The following is a 15666-nucleotide window of genomic DNA, read 5'->3' as shown; positions in this document are numbered from 1 at the left end:
CCAGAGAAATTGGCCTATTCCATATTGCTACACTTTTTCAACAACCTTTGACTTGAATTTACCGTGGTTAAATCATCTTCAAGGTACCACTCGAAGAATTTCAAATTTTACTTCATTTTGGCTGGAGTTGAAACGAAAGCTTTGTATACCACCCCGATGAATGTGACAATTCAGACTTTTAACCATAAATGTACTCGATGAGTTTGGAGTTTCATTGGCCATTTTGTGTTGTTACAACATGAAGAAACTGTATTCTAAATTTCAAAACTCATCACGATGAGCGTAAACTTGACTAAGGTACTTTGCACTTATTCCTTTGATAGACCGTTAACATATTTTGTAACATTTATAACTCTGTTTTTGGATAGCAACAACAAAGTGATCCAATGGGAAATTAATAGCCGAATGTTGTGCGAGCACATGATAGCTATGTTGGTGACGGTGTGACTGCCTGGTATCTATCACCTCGCTGCCTCGTAAATGTCCCTTGACAATGGCGTGACCCACGAGTGACATAAGAGCGACCAATCACGAAACAGGTGTTTAGTTGGGTTGTGCTACCGTGGCGCCACAATATGAACGTAGACAGTCGAAACTATCAGGTCAGAGTGGCACCAATTTCGGTCCAGTTACGAAACTGAAAATTGATTATTCGTCGCTGTAAAAAGTATGGCAATCAAAACAGGACGTTTTGATTAGTCTTGTTTTTGTCCTTTGTCATTTTGACATCTTTATTGGATCATATTTACTGTTGAGAGGCTGAGTTGTCAATTAATTTGATAATCAATTATTTTTGCAGTTCTATGGCTCTGTCCTTATCCCCTGCGTAAAATGGACTTTACTGTGCAGTATTACATGATGTTCACCCTGACTGCATTTTGTGAATAGTGGCAATAAGTGCGGAATGGTGGGACAATGATAAATGTGCTGTGCATCTGTTGTGTTCCCCGAGGGTATTTCCTTACATGTTCCAAGTCATCATCCAAGTCATTCATGCTCCTCATGGAGACTGTGACTGCTGGCACGCAGCCACAGCACACAGTTATCGAGGCCTTAGCAATAACACGGCTATGCCTGGCGTGAGCACGATTGTTTATTTCAAGAAGCCATTGTCATCAACGCAGATGCATGACACTGAGACATGCATGGCGATATTGTCATTCGTGCAGGTCATTTTGTTCTCGGGGGACTGAATCGATAAAAGCAAAAGAGTGATGAAACAAGACAATGTTACACAAGCCAATGCAGCGTGGTCTCCAGAAACACTATTCGATGAAGGGCATCATCATTTCATAACAAAAACAATAACTTTCATTTATATGGTGCCGTTCAAGGGGCCCATGAAAGCTAAGAAATAAGAAAAACAAAACCTGACAAATATTGGGGAAAATATAAAATATTACAGGAAAAAAAAAATCCTTCGAAATATTAGATGGAAAAAAATACGGAAAGAACCCTCCCCCAAATGTTAGAAATCCCATTAGGGGAAAAGAGCAGGAAACAATATCAAAAAAAGACAAACAGATTCAGGAAAACAAATACACAAAGGTTAGACAAATATTGGACAAACAGACACACACCTCAGCTTAAAAATGCACAAAAAAAACCAAACAAATTACGGTATGACAAAAATAATAGAAAACAATACATAAATGCCAGATGATAAACACAAGTTTGTGTGATATTTTCCAATATTACCACACTTTCGTATTAATCTAATGCTGAACTATCCAACCAACCAACACCCACATGTCATGTGTGAAGTCTGTCTCACCCTATGCCTCCCAGGATTATAAAAAAAAAAAAAAAAAAAGTTTTTTGTTGTTTTGTTTACCTACCACTTTTCACAAGTAAAAGGGAAACACAAAATGAGGGAATCTCATTAAAGTCTTGAGTCGTTAACAAGGCTTTTGGTTCTCGGGGCTTCACACTTGAAGTATTGCACTTAATTTTTTTTCCAATGTCATTTATGGCTTTCTGTGAAAGTGGTCACAAATGCCTTTCTGAAAGCCTCTAAACACACCCCACAATCTAAAAGCAAAAAGTGACGGTTTGTAAAGAGTTTTATGTGAAACTTCAACAGTAAGAAAAGCAAACAGATGTCACAAAATTATATTGGGGTCTTGGAGAGATAGTCTTCATGCCCTACACAGTTATTGTGCAATCCCTCTGCTTGACTTTTCCCTTTTGGCCAACCTGATATTGGTAAGACTCCCCTAGGTGGCAACACCAGCAGGTGAGGCAAGGAGTAACTGGACGTTTCTTTAAAATGACAGATATTTATTGAACTGTGAGTTGAGTATCTGTTACCAGACAACTTTGTATCTTGAAAACAAAACAACCAGGGAAAACTGGACGAGATACCCACAACAAATGTAGGTGCCAAAACATCAACTCATGAGGCTTTAACATCTACAAATGAGAACCAAGGTATGGGTAGGCTTGGCTCTAGTAGTTAAATACAGTGGTACCTCTACTTATGAACGTCTCTTCATACGAAATTTTCAAGAACCAATTAATTTCGTAAGTAGAGGTACCACTGTATGGGCCAGTAAAACACATCACTGCACTCATCACATTTTGGATCAGCACATCTAACTACAAAGAATACATCTTTTGAAACAGAATGTTTTGTTATTTTGCACATAATTGACACATGATAAACAATGACTTTTTAATTGCTTGTGTGGAAATAATTGGCGTTCCTTCCCATTCATCACATTTGAAATAAACCATGTATGGCCATTATGATGCAGAAACACAAACGTCCCAAGGTGTGCCACCCTTGTTGTCATCTCGGAGCCACGAGGTAAGCAGAGCTGCAGCTCAATTTTGCTGGATACACAGACGGAATATTGCTGTCTCTCATCGGTTGGCTACTGCTATTGATCAGTTTCGATTTGGGGGACAAGACGCTTGATTGTCAATGGACAGATTGTCCATTGCGGGTTGTGTGCACCACACACTATATGAATACGTAAAAAATGTGTTCAGATTCTAAAAAGCGTTTGTGTATCGCTCGCTTTGTGTCAGTATTGGAAGATGTAGCATATAAGTAACGTTTGGAAATAAGTGAATAGAGGTCCACCAAATTTAATTGTGTGAATTAGATGAAGAATTAAGCAACAAGATTTGGAACCAAAGCATCTACCAGCTGTCACATGTCCCTACCTTTCTCTCGCTTCACTTCCCAGTTTGGCGACTCCGAAGGTTGAGAAATTCCCATGTCATTCTTGGCATAGACGCGGAACTTGTCCTGCGTTCCTGGCAAAATATTGATGGCAGTAAACTTATTGTTGCAAAGATGGCCCGCTACCGTTTGCCAACTGCTCTTGACGGAGTCGCGCTTGGTGATCAGGTAGTGCAGCCTGTCATCTTTTTTCTCATCCGGAGAGGCGGTCAAAGTGATCATCAATGTTCCAGACACATTCTCATCCAACTCCACCAGGCCTGGAGGCTTGGAGTCATCTAGGAAAATAATATATATATATATAGATTACTTATCTATATAGCTCTCTTGCTGTGGATGACCAACTAATCTACCAATTCAATTCTATCTGTGACTCTTATCTCAACAATGCATGATTCCTGCCCAACGATGTTCCTCAAGGTCAGTGTGTCGATCCCGATGTCTACGCTCATCATACGACGCGATCATTAAGAGATGAAGTGTCGGAATTGCTCACTGTCACATGCTTGGGAAGAGGCAGCCCATCCTTGAGCCATGTAATTGTTGGTATTGGAGAATCCTGTCAACAGCATGAGACAGAGCTTTTAAAAAATGTGTCTAACTGAAATGATGTGCTCATTCCTTTTCATGCATACTGAACCGAGAAGTTATAGTTGACCCTTGTGGAGTTGCCAGCTCTCGTTATGATCAAGTTCTTCATTTTTTTTTTTTTTTTTTGTCAGTAAAATGAGGTCTCACTGTATTGGAATGAGTATACAAAATCAGCGTAGGAAAATGGACCAAAAAGATAAAGTACAAATATATGACAATGTGATTACATATAATTTTAGTCGTCCACTCATTTACTTTGGGGAGAGGCATTGCAATGATGCTGTTGTCCAAATTTTGAGGTTCACCCTCATTGGTGACTAGCACTCTTGCTCAGTACAATCTTACAGTACAATCTTACATCCATAAGATTGGACGACTGTCTGTGTCTTATGTGTTGTGTTGTATTATTTTGTCATTTTATGTTAACTCTTCTTTTGATGGCGGCGCGGGCATCCGCAGCAGCTTCTCTCTCTCCTGAGGAATGCCATTTCATCTGTGCTGTATGTTGCACATGTAGCACATTTGACAATGAAGTTGACTTGACAAGATCTCAAACAAAAGGTATCATGCCATGATTCAAGGAAATTCAAGAACAAAGGAGAAACAAAGTGATTCCAATCTGTCAGTTTGGAAATTTCATTTACAAGGGGCTGGGACGCTAGAGAAACTCTGGTCGGAGACCTTGTCACAACTGTGGTAAACCTTTCCAGTAGTGGTATGCCAACCAAAATTATTTTAACAACACTTTAACAGTGGCTGATTCAGCGGGTCACAAAAGAACTCACAAAAGAATGACATCCAAAGAACTGTGGCCTCCGATTGACACAGTTGAGAATAGTGCTCAATGAGTGACCCGTAAAGACACTAGACAACATTGGAATGCATGGGGGAAAGAACTCACGACTTAATAAAGGAGTGCATTTACTATTTCTACACAGGCCAGAAGTTTTTTTTTTTTTGCACTGTTGATGACTACAAATAATTTTAGAGAAAGTGCATCGTGTACTTTCTTTGGTTGTCTTTGTGAGATTTTAAAATGAGCAGGATGGCCAAAACACTCTCATGTGACAAATATGCAAATTAAAAAATTCAGAATCAGAAATCATGGCTGCAATTTTGTTTTTTTTCATCCGAGCTGTTCATACCGAGAACGATGAGTTGAGTGACTGTCTCTATTGGTCCAAATTCATTTTTAATCGTTATCTTCATTTCCCCTGAGGTTTTGCGATTGCACTTGAGCAGCAATAAGCGAGTGTGCGTGGAGGACTTCTCATTTCTTGTCCGGGCGTCCTCCAACAGCTCTTCACCTTCGTTGTACCACTGGATTTTCATTGGCTCTCGGCCAACAAAGGACAGCTTGAAGGCTGCATCTTTCCCAGTGTTTACTATCCCGGTTTTAAGAACCTAGCGAGGTCATCCTTGTTCAGTCTCGGGGGGTCTGTCGGAAGAGCACATATTCTTTTATCCTAGCCATTCATCACCACACGACCTCTTCAGGGGAAACTTTTTTTTTTTTCTTGTGGCTACCTTCAATCACCATCACTTCCGTTTTACGGCCACCGGCCTCAAAGCGATGCTTTCCTGCTTCCTCTTCTTTGCCGTTTTTTTTTTTTAACACAAGCTTGCGGTAAGTCCCATCTTCAACAATACAGACATCATCTGTGGATGTTATTTAAAATATACATTGGAGCTATTAAAAAAAAAAAAACAAAAAACACTGCTCTCAAATATACTCTTTGTCTCTCACCTCTTTTCCATCTTTGTACCAGACTCCTTCACACTCCTCGCTGGTCAGTCTGCAGACTAACTCTGCCTCCACATCAATGATGGCATTTATGTCAGACAAACCGCTGGTAAAGCAAACACCCGCATCTAAAGGGTAAAGATCACACTATTGTTTGGAAAAATCTCATTCATCTTACCAGTGACAGTATCGGGAAGGAGTGGGCCTCTTCTTACTCTCTTCTTTTTCTCCAGAACTGGCTCCTCTATGTCGTCAGATGCTTTGGCGTCAACGGTAACCTCAGCTTGCTTTGCTCCTATCGGCTGCTTCGGCTTGTCTTCTCTCTTCTCCGCTTCCACTCCCTCTGCGTCTTCCTTTCCACTCTCCTCTTTCTATTCCTCATCCTCTACTTCAAAGTCCTCCTCTCCTTCTTTTTGGTCTACTTCTTTTGCCTCCTCTTGCTCCATTTCTGTTACTGGTGATTCTGTTGGTATGGTTGCATCTCCATCCATCACTTTATATTTTTCTTTCCCTTTTCCACCTTTACTTCCTGCTTGGGTTTGGTTTTGGATTTTGGCTTTGCTTTAGCTTCAATCTCTGCTTAAGCTACAGTGATAGTCTCTCTTTTTTGGTTGTCCTTTCCGCTACTGATCTTGAATGCTTGTCCCTCTTTTTTCTTTAGTCTTCGCCTCTGCTTTATCTTGAATGTGAGTTTCTCTTTTTTCTTGAGTTTTATCTTCTGCTTTAGTTTGAGTTTTAATCTCTCTTTTTTTTCTTCAGTCTTATCCTCTGCTTTATCTGGAATGTTCATCTATCTTTTTTCTTTAGTTTTATCCCCCGTTTTATCTTGAATGTTCGTCTCTCCTTTTTTGTTGAGTCATATCCACCGATTCAGCTTTCATTTTAGACTTGCTTTTTTTCTTCAGGTCTAGCCTCTTCTTTGGCTTTAACCTGCTGTTCTGTGTTCGCTTCGACTTCTGCTTCAGCTTTTGCTTTAGCCTCCGCTTTGGCCTCAGCTTTAGCTTCAGCTTCTGCCTTGGGCTTCACAAGCAACTCATCTCTATGCTTCTGTAATTTGATCTTTTTGCTGCTCAGCAATCTTTAGCAGACCCGCTCCGCCACCTCCTGCTCGAGTTGCTTTATGAGCTTCATTTTTTTCCAGCCAGGTTTGGCTCATTTTCCTCTGATTATTTAAAAAAAAAAAAAAAAAAAAAAAAAACTGAGAGAATAGTGTTAGCAGTATTTTATGTGGCATTTCATCTCATCCAACCATTAATTTTTGATAGCGTTTGGCCTCTCTAGAGGAATGGTCACAGGCCAATCAAAGGCCACATATAGAAAAACAACAACTGTTCATCTTCAGGACAATTTAGAGCAAGAATGTCCAAACCATTACCACTGAGGTGTTTTTGGACAGTAGGAGGAAGCCAGAGTACTCAAGAGACAACTAACAAGGAGAACATGCAAACGCCACACAGGAAGGCCGAAATTAATAATCAAACGTGACGCAAGCATTTTGATTCATTTCTTGAAAAGGTCAGTGTGCACGCACCTTCCACTATAAGCCAGGCACTGCAAGATTGGATTCCAGCCACAGCCGTATCGATCCCTTTGTCCAAAGGCCAACAGTCCTTCACCATCAGAGACTGAATGAACATATCCTTCGACACGGTTATATCGTATTTGTCTCCTTGCTCCGGTGGAGTGTCCCTTCCCATCCACTTGAGTTTTTTCGTGGGTCGTGAAATGACACACTCAAACACGGCATCTTCTCATTTTCTCGCTGTCAAATCTTGGAGCTTGACCACGAAGTCGAGACTGGGAACTTAACGAACAGAATATTTCAGGGTATGCTTAATATGAGCCATCAGTCCAGATGCGCCGTCTCACCTTTTAAGTCGGTTGAGAAGATCTTGACACCGTCAACATCCATTTGATAAAAGCCAGCATCATCGGGATTAACACCATTGATGCCGAAGACAATTTTTTTCCTGACTTGCCTTAAAGTGTTCTTGAACTTGATCCAATCTTCAAAAGGAACCATTACGCCATCCTGTCCGGTCATATTGAAGACCATTTTTTTTCCCACACTCTATCACATTTACAAGACTTTGGCAATTGAAAAGGAAGTGTCTCAGGTTATACAAGAAGATTTTGCTTGTAGGGTCTTTAAGGGACATTTCAAGCTCAAACTCTGCCCCATTGCCTTTGATTTCAATGGGTTTTAGGTTGCAAAGTGTCTCGACAACCTGTTTTTATGAATATCAGGACAAAGCAATCCTGTGTTATATTTCCATATTATGTTGCACATAAGCTCCATGCATCCATTTTCAATACTGCGTATCCTGTTCAGGGTTGCAGGGTGTTGAAAGCCTATACCGGCTGACTTCGATCAAAAGGCAGACTTCGCCCCGAACTGGTTAGTCGCAGGAGACATATCGAGGGAGACAGCCATTCGCACTCACATTCACACCGTCACTGACAGGGAACCGAGGCTGTAGAATTGTAGAATAAAAATGGAGGAAAAAATACCTCATGCTCCATCTCCAGTTTCTTCTCATTTAGTTTCTTCAGCATCAAGTGGAAATCCGTGACGCCATATTCGCTGCAGACATTCTCATAAGCTTTTTGGTCAGAGCTCAACAAAAGCTCCCAGAACCTGTCATCGAGGACTCGTTTGATTTCAGGTTTTGTTCTGATGTTAGCCCTACTCTAGAAATTCATTGACATCAATGCGTGTGCCATTTGCTTTTACCACCGATTCTTTGAAGTTCTTACTTTCGTGCATTTTAAGGCCTTCCTGAAGTCTTCAGGGAGTTCTCGCACAGCTGGAAGCAATGTAGATTGGTGTGTGTGTGTGTGTGTGTGTGTGTGTGTGTGTGTGTGTGTGTGTGTGTGTGTGTGTGTGTGTGTGTGTGTGAGGGGGTGGGGGTGATTGATTAATTCAGTGTATGCGTGTCTTTGCATCTCAAACAGTGTGGAGTGTGTACCTGTTCTTGATTGCTGCAAGGCTCTGCTCTTTTTATAGCCAAATAGAAAGGAAACCATTAGAATGGAGGACAATTAATCCCTCTCAGTAATTACGTTTTTTAAATGATGTACGTGACTCACCTTCAAAGACATTAGGGGCAGCGGTGAGAACTGCTTTTCCATACTCATTTGCCGCAAAACATTTTTGTAAGAGTCAGCGTGTTCCACCGACACATCCGGAATGTATAAAAATGCAAGATTGATGCCACAGTAACAGTATTTCCGCTGGTTTATTCCTATTTCCTTCAGTCTTGCATATCTGTTCACCAGAATGTGTATCATAGATTTTGCAATTTTTTTTCATCAATTTCCCCATCGTTTCTCGCCCACGACACCTTCGGCACAGGTTTGCCACTAACTATGGCTTTGAAAATGGCAAGCTTTCCTGGAAATGAGTGGCGTCAAATTTGCTGGTCATCATGGCGTCATATGTGAAATACAAAAACACACGCGGCTTTGACACGGGAGTGTTTGCAGTTTACCTTCTTGAATGTTCAGCGCGATGGGTTTCCGGGTGAAGTTTGGGGTACTCATGCCTGCAGGGACTTCTCCAAATTGTGTGATCATCACACACACTGTACCCTCGATTTCTTTTATGTATTCACTGTAAAAAATAAAATAAATAAATAAATAAAAAAATCACGGCGTTTGTTGAAATAGATTGAATCCCTCTAAGGTTGTACTTTTGGGATTTAAACCAAACCTTCGGGAATATGCATGATTATATCGGGAGTTGTTTTATAAAAGAAAAGTAAAGAACAGAAACAGATATTATTTACCTTGTCCAGGAACAGTGGGCTCCACATCCTTGCCTCTGCGTATCTTAAACATTTTGATTTAGATGCACAGTTTGGACAGTTGCTCTGTAAAATGCAGATTGCACATGGTTAATGCAGGACAGCAAATGGTTGATCTTTGGATTTGAATTGTCTCAAAAGTGTTTTGGGAACATTTGGAAAGAGATGACCCCATTCCGTTCTAAAATATATTTCCTAATAGGCAATAAACCCATTTGTTTTTCCTTAATTTTCCGCACTATCAATCAAGAAAACATCCTAAAGTCAAATCTCCAATCGGACATTTCTGGTGCATACAGTACACATACAATTGCAGTTTGTTGTAATATACAGCAGAGTGAAATTTTGGTATGATATCCACAAGTCGGTAACTCCATTCATCCCGTAAATGACAAAGCTCCCACGGTCATCAAATAATTGCATACAGCCTACGGATTCCTGCAAGGGAGCAGCTCAACTTTTGCAGCCAGTAGGTCGCCAAACTCACAAGACTATCCGTCAAAGAAGTGACACAAAGCCATACGTTGGCAGTCATTGCTTTAATAAACTACCTTTTTATGTCATCAGAGGATATGTTTTTAAATATCATATTCTGTGAAATGATTCATGCAGATTAATGCAGACAGTTTTTGTACATCTGGTGGACAGGTGTCTCTGATACAAAATAACAGCCATTGACTTAAGTTGATTTATTTACAAAACATAAGGAGGACACCATCACTTTTATTTCATAAAATACACATACAAGTTGTGAAACCAGATAATATGTAAAGCTTAAAAAAATATTGAAATTCATACTTTTGCGTTACTATACAACCGCCAGGGATGGCTCGAGTATATTTTCTCTCCCGGGACTGAAGTGAGTCTTGACCGCTACATAGGGAGCTTGAGAAAATAATTGATAAATATATTTTACAATATCAAATGAATTTCTGGAGGGGCTGAGCTGGGGCTACATTGATTTCTGACAGGGCTATAGCCCTTCATAGCACCGGTGTAGCGCCATCCCTGCACAATGGTAAATCATAGACCCTTTTTTTTTCATTTCTCACCTGGATGCGTCAATTCTGCATCCAAACAAGTCCAGCCAGCGCCACCATCATACAGTGCACATTCTCATTTGTTTTGAAGCTGAGGAACGACTAAAATTATATACGCTGTTCATCTGCACAACTAATTTCACATGAAATAAGTTTAAGGGCCAGAATACATATTTAAGAATAAGCTCAGCATCTTGGTGCTTCTACTCACTATTTTCCAAGCTGAGGTTTATCCGCCGATGTGCTGCCAGCTCATTCCTGCGAGTGGGAGTGTAGGCTTTTGAGACGCAACCTTACCCTTTGCTCTTTTACTGTGGCCCTCGGGGATAGGTTTACTCGCATGGACCACAAAAAGCCATACATTCTTGAAAAGGCGGCATGAGAGGATATGCAACCATGACGCCTTGTAATCCCTCTCTCAACACCAGAACGTCTACTCAAAGCTTTCTGCATGAAACTTGAAGTCTTTCTTTTTTTTTGCTTCCTCAGCCTTAGTCTCTCTGTAACGTTTACCAATCAAGTGCTAAGCGTTATTTCAACCGATTGTGTAAACAAATGTCAGGAGTACGAAAACGCCAATTCGTTCTTGCAAATGTGGCCAAATATTCATCAATTTGCTCAAATCCTTCACATACCAAACGGAAGGTAAAATAATAAAAATCATATTTGGATAATGTACATTTTCATGCAGAAATGGAGTGAAAATTGTTTTATTTCATTTTGCATTGTAAGGAGCTTCCTTCGACGTGAGAAATGACTCCCCCGGTGTGCGAAACTGCTGACCCTGTCTTCTTCAGCTACATTAAAATTGGACCTCTACCCTAAAAGAAAAAAAAAAAAAAGCACTGGGATGTATTGCTCGAAGATGCGAGTATAAATTAGTGAATATAAATTAGCTGCATACTCCTTCAGCAAGTGTCAAGTGTTTTCGATGTTCTTGCTGTTTTCAGGCTTCACCTGGTGCCAAAAGAAACAGAAATATGAAAATATAGTGATGGCTTGACCTTTGGGACCTTCTCCATGAAAGAAGATCCCCGTGAAAGGGTTTCTTAAGAAAGCATTCATTTCAGGTATCTCTGGGCTGGTTGACATCAAAAACATGTCAAGTGTTAGCGAGCCACCCTTGTCTTCATCATGGTTCTCAAGTGAGCTCGATTCCATTGCGGTACACCGAGATCAATCGCAGGGCTCATAAAGGCAAATACACAAAACCTTTGAAGTGTATCCAAGCTAACTCCGGTCAAATACGCCTTGGATGGGTTGCCAGTCGATCACAGCGAAGGATACCGTCAACGTTAATACTATAAACGTTAATGGAAAGTGTTCGACCAGCGAGCAAGATGCCAGACAGCTACGGCATTGACTCCTGATGTTGGCATACTCATACTGCACCAATATCAATATTACAGGAGGGCCACGGTTTGCCTTAACACCAGCCAAGCCAATGTGGTGCCCGAGGCGAGATTTTATATGGCGCCCGCTCCATCAGCCAACTACATACGCTTACCAAAGAAGTTGAATTTTTAACATTGCCTTTACTTCATGAGATTTTTGTTGAGGGGAAGGCAGGGTTTGGGGGGGGCACATGAATTTACCCCTCCTCCCCGCAGAGAGTGAGTAATGTACCAGGCAGAGGAGGAGGTATTTGGTACAGTATTATAATTTGGAGTAAATATTAAGCATTGCTTTAAGTTTTATTCTACGTTAGCTGTTCCATGTTCAGGGTTGTGAAGTGACTATAAATATGTGCAACTTCCCCAAATGAAAGATATTCATTCAAACACCGAATGTTTTATCTGGATTTTAATCCATGATTATCTTTTCCCCCTTTTTATTTTGACATTGAGTAATTTGACAGTTCATCAAGACGTTTCAATCATTCATTAGTTACTGGCACTGAGGTACATTAAGTATAATCACATTTGCATTTGAATTAAGTTGAGGACTTTGAGAAAAAAATATGAAAATGACACAAGGAAATATTTATTGTAAATAAGTTTAAGTAGTAAAAGAAACATGATGTACAATTTTTAAAATTCCCTAACGGTCTTAGATTTACTCATGTTTCTCTTTTCTCCACTTTTGTTTTAACTTTGTTTCTGAATCGTGGATTCATTTTATTTTCATATACTATTAAAGTGCAGCTACCATCATAAATTTAGAAATACAGACGCTCCCCGACTTACGAACATCCGAGTTACGAACAACGGTACATACGAACATTTTTACGGGTATGTCGAAAAAGAAAAGAAAAAGTTAGATTTTGTATTGCGCGCCTTTTTCCGAGTACAGGTACTGTAGTGCTTCTTTCCGCCGCTAATACCGACGTGAGGCGCTGTGAGAGCTCGCCCAGCATCCACCCTAAATCCGGCTTCCTCTGCCCAGTTGTTATATATCTCGTGCATCCATTATTCAATATGGTTGGTGAAAAGCGAAAGGCTTCTAGTGAGAGTGGAAGTGTAAAGAAGAGGCAAGCCATTTCATTTCAAATGAAAGTGGCAAGAATAAAGAAGCTTGATGCGGGTGAGAATATGGTGAGCGTTGCACGTGCATACAACATGAATCATTCCACCATTGGTACCATTTATAAACAGAACGATCGCATAATGGAACACGTGAAAGGTGCAGTGCCGATGCAATTGACGATCATTAGCAAGTAAACATACTTATTTAAGCCTTAAACATACATTCTATACAAAATATAGCACTGAAGCAACTTACGAACGAATTCACCTTACGAACAATCGTTCGGAACGTATCTCGTCCGTAAGCTGGGGAGCGTCTGTACAAAGCTATCAAGAGTTATTTTGATGCAGGTAACGCACAGTGCGTAACCCAGTCTGCCTGGACAGGGACGCTGATTTGAAATTATTGTACCTTGCTCTTCTTAGCTTATTGAATTGCTTCTATAAATTTCTTTACTTTTGACTTGAAATTAAGAGTTAACGTTTGAACAGAATTATATTGAAGGTGAATTTTGGCCCACTTTTTGGCGCCCCCTAGAGTCCACGGCACCCTGAACATCTTCCTATCTCCCCTAATCGGAGAGTTTGTTGGAATCACCTGGCGCTTTAAGAGGGGCGGGGCTGCCACTGACAGGTGGCCTTACGCGCGACGTTTAAAAAGCAGCATCGCATTATGTTTCGTTAGTGAATACACTCGCTTCGTCGTCGGCATGGCCCAATGGTAAGCTACGTGTGCTTTTCTTTACCAGATATGTAAAGTTGGCTTTTAGATTCGATCATGATCGGTTGCTTTGTTTGTCTGCTTTGCATTGTGTCCGTTGTGCTTTGCCGCATCGCTATGCAATCATCAGTTACCGTTCGCAATCGGCAATTTAAACAGCATGGGCTGAAGTGTGGCTAGAACAGTGGTGTCTTTAGTTAGATCATTTTTCATTTTGCATAGTTGTCATGTTTGTCCGGCTGCAATTTGATGTTTAAACTAAGTAAATTGCATCGCAGCTGGGCTTAATCATGCCGGCGCTCCACTTCCGGGTTGGACCTTTGGGACTTGTAGTTCTTTTGTTCGAGTCGACTTGATTTGTTTGTGATGTTTGGTTTCTTACCTTTAAAATAATGAATCATGATGACGATAATAATACATAGTGAAATCATGGTTGGTTAAAGTATTTATTAAATTTATTGTTATAATAAAAGTATTACAAGTATTATTCATTCATCTTCCGAACCGCTAGATCCTCACTAGGGTCGCGGGGGGGTGCTGGAGCCTATCCCAGCTGTCTTCGGGCAGTAGGCGGAGGACACCCTGAATCGGTTGCCAGCCAATCGCAGGGCACACAGAGATGAACAACCATCCACGCTCACATTCACACCTAGGGACAACTTAGAGTGTTCAATCAGCCTACCATGCATGTTTTTTGGAATGTGGGAGGAAACCGGAGTACCCGGAGAAAACCCACGCAGGCCCGGGGAGAACATGCAAACTCCACACAGGGAGGCCGGAGCCGGAATTGAACCCTGTACCTCTGCACTGTGAAGTCGACGTGCTAACCACTGGACTACCGGGCCGCCATTACAAGTATTAATTAATGTCAATTATATACATATTTACATCGTGATGCAGAAAGATACTGTACATTCATTTTTACTGCATTTATGTGTGCTTTAGGTTATTACCTGCTTCTGATACTACTTCTGTTACATCTACTACTACTTCTGCTGCAAAGTGCTCCAATAAATGTGTCAGAAAAGTACAGAATGAGTGATCCTTCCATGCTGACCGACAATCCCTATTCAGAGGGCCGTGAAAAACGGAATTAACTGAACAGAGTTAGACCTGGGATTCATCCCGCGCCCTGTTTTTTCAAAGTTACTTGTGGCAGGCATATAACAAACGATTTCCCCCAGCAACATAAGAAAAGGTGGCTCCTTAGTTACTACCGTATGCCTAATTTGCTTATTTTGATGGCTTTTTTATTTGTTGCTCATACTTTTTTTTTTTTTTTTTTGACACAGTAGAAGAAAGGTAGCTCGAATACACAAATTGTGGAGCAATCAATCTACCGTAACACTTATTTTTGTTAAAGATGATACAGCACAGGGAATTAATTTCCATCGTGCTTACTATTCGTGTTTCAGTCCTGCTGTTTTGGAATTGAAACTCAGCTGTTAAATCTTTGATGTTCGTGTTGAATGATGCATCTGGTTACTCTTTGGGGGCTTGGCGTCTGCTTGTGGGAGGGCCACTATTTGTGGAAATACTTTTAATTATAATATGGCAGTGGCGGGCCGTGCATTTCAACCTTAGGCCTTCAGTGATGTCACATACATACACAATAACGGCTCGTCAAGCAGCACTTAATTTCAGGAGCATTTAAAACCAAGTATGCATCCACAATTAAGAGCAGGAAACTACATTTACAGATATTGTCAAAAATAGAAAGATAATTTAAAAATACGAAATAAAATGCCACCCAGATTACGCTGTGTGATCTTAAACAAGTCTGTCCAATAAATTGCGCAATGTCGCAGTTTCATATAAGACACCAACCAAACAATAACAAAACAAACTATTCTTTGAAATTAAACAGATCATTTGCATTTTGAAAATCGGCGATACAACAGCAAACAACTGAAAATGTTGAGCAGCTGAGATTGAACGAACTTTCGGGCACGAAGGTGACTACAATGCGCCATTATAAATTGCAGGTGAGCAAATTTATTTGATACATTTTTGTATCTTTGTCATTTTATTTCGTTACCATGAATTTAATACTAACGAAATAAAATGACAAGAAGAAATGTAAAATAAAATTCATTTACTCACCAATGT

General features: G+C 40.5%; 1 protein-coding gene, 1 long non-coding RNA gene and 1 pseudogene across 2 annotated transcripts; 1 reads left to right on the top strand and 2 right to left on the bottom strand.

Moving 5' to 3' along the window:
• Window positions 1–2687: 2687 nt before the first annotated feature.
• Window positions 2688–3890, bottom strand: LOC109507030 (immunoglobulin-like and fibronectin type III domain-containing protein 1). The gene is given in 4 exon segments (XM_019856163.1): window positions 2688–3463; window positions 3553–3656; window positions 3659–3749; window positions 3831–3890. Coding segments are annotated over 4 exon segments (561 nt in total). The 3' UTR covers window positions 2688–3157.
• A 945-nt stretch (window positions 3891–4835) lies between these two features.
• Window positions 4836–9101, bottom strand: LOC109507080 (immunoglobulin-like and fibronectin type III domain-containing protein 1; annotated as a pseudogene).
• A 4337-nt stretch (window positions 9102–13438) lies between these two features.
• LOC109507075 (uncharacterized) lies at window positions 13439–14579 on the top strand. The gene is made up of 2 exons (XR_002166404.1): window positions 13439–13557; window positions 14503–14579. It is a non-coding gene; the product is annotated as an uncharacterized LOC109507075 (long non-coding RNA).
• Window positions 14580–15666: the final 1087 nt, after the last annotated feature.

This window comes from Hippocampus comes, unplaced genomic scaffold (genome assembly GCF_001891065.2).
Source record: "Hippocampus comes isolate QL1 unplaced genomic scaffold, H_comes_QL1_v1.1 scaffold17, whole genome shotgun sequence".
NCBI lineage: Eukaryota > Metazoa > Chordata > Actinopteri > Syngnathiformes > Syngnathidae > Hippocampus > Hippocampus comes.
This window is presented reverse-complemented; position numbering and strand designations above follow the sequence as displayed.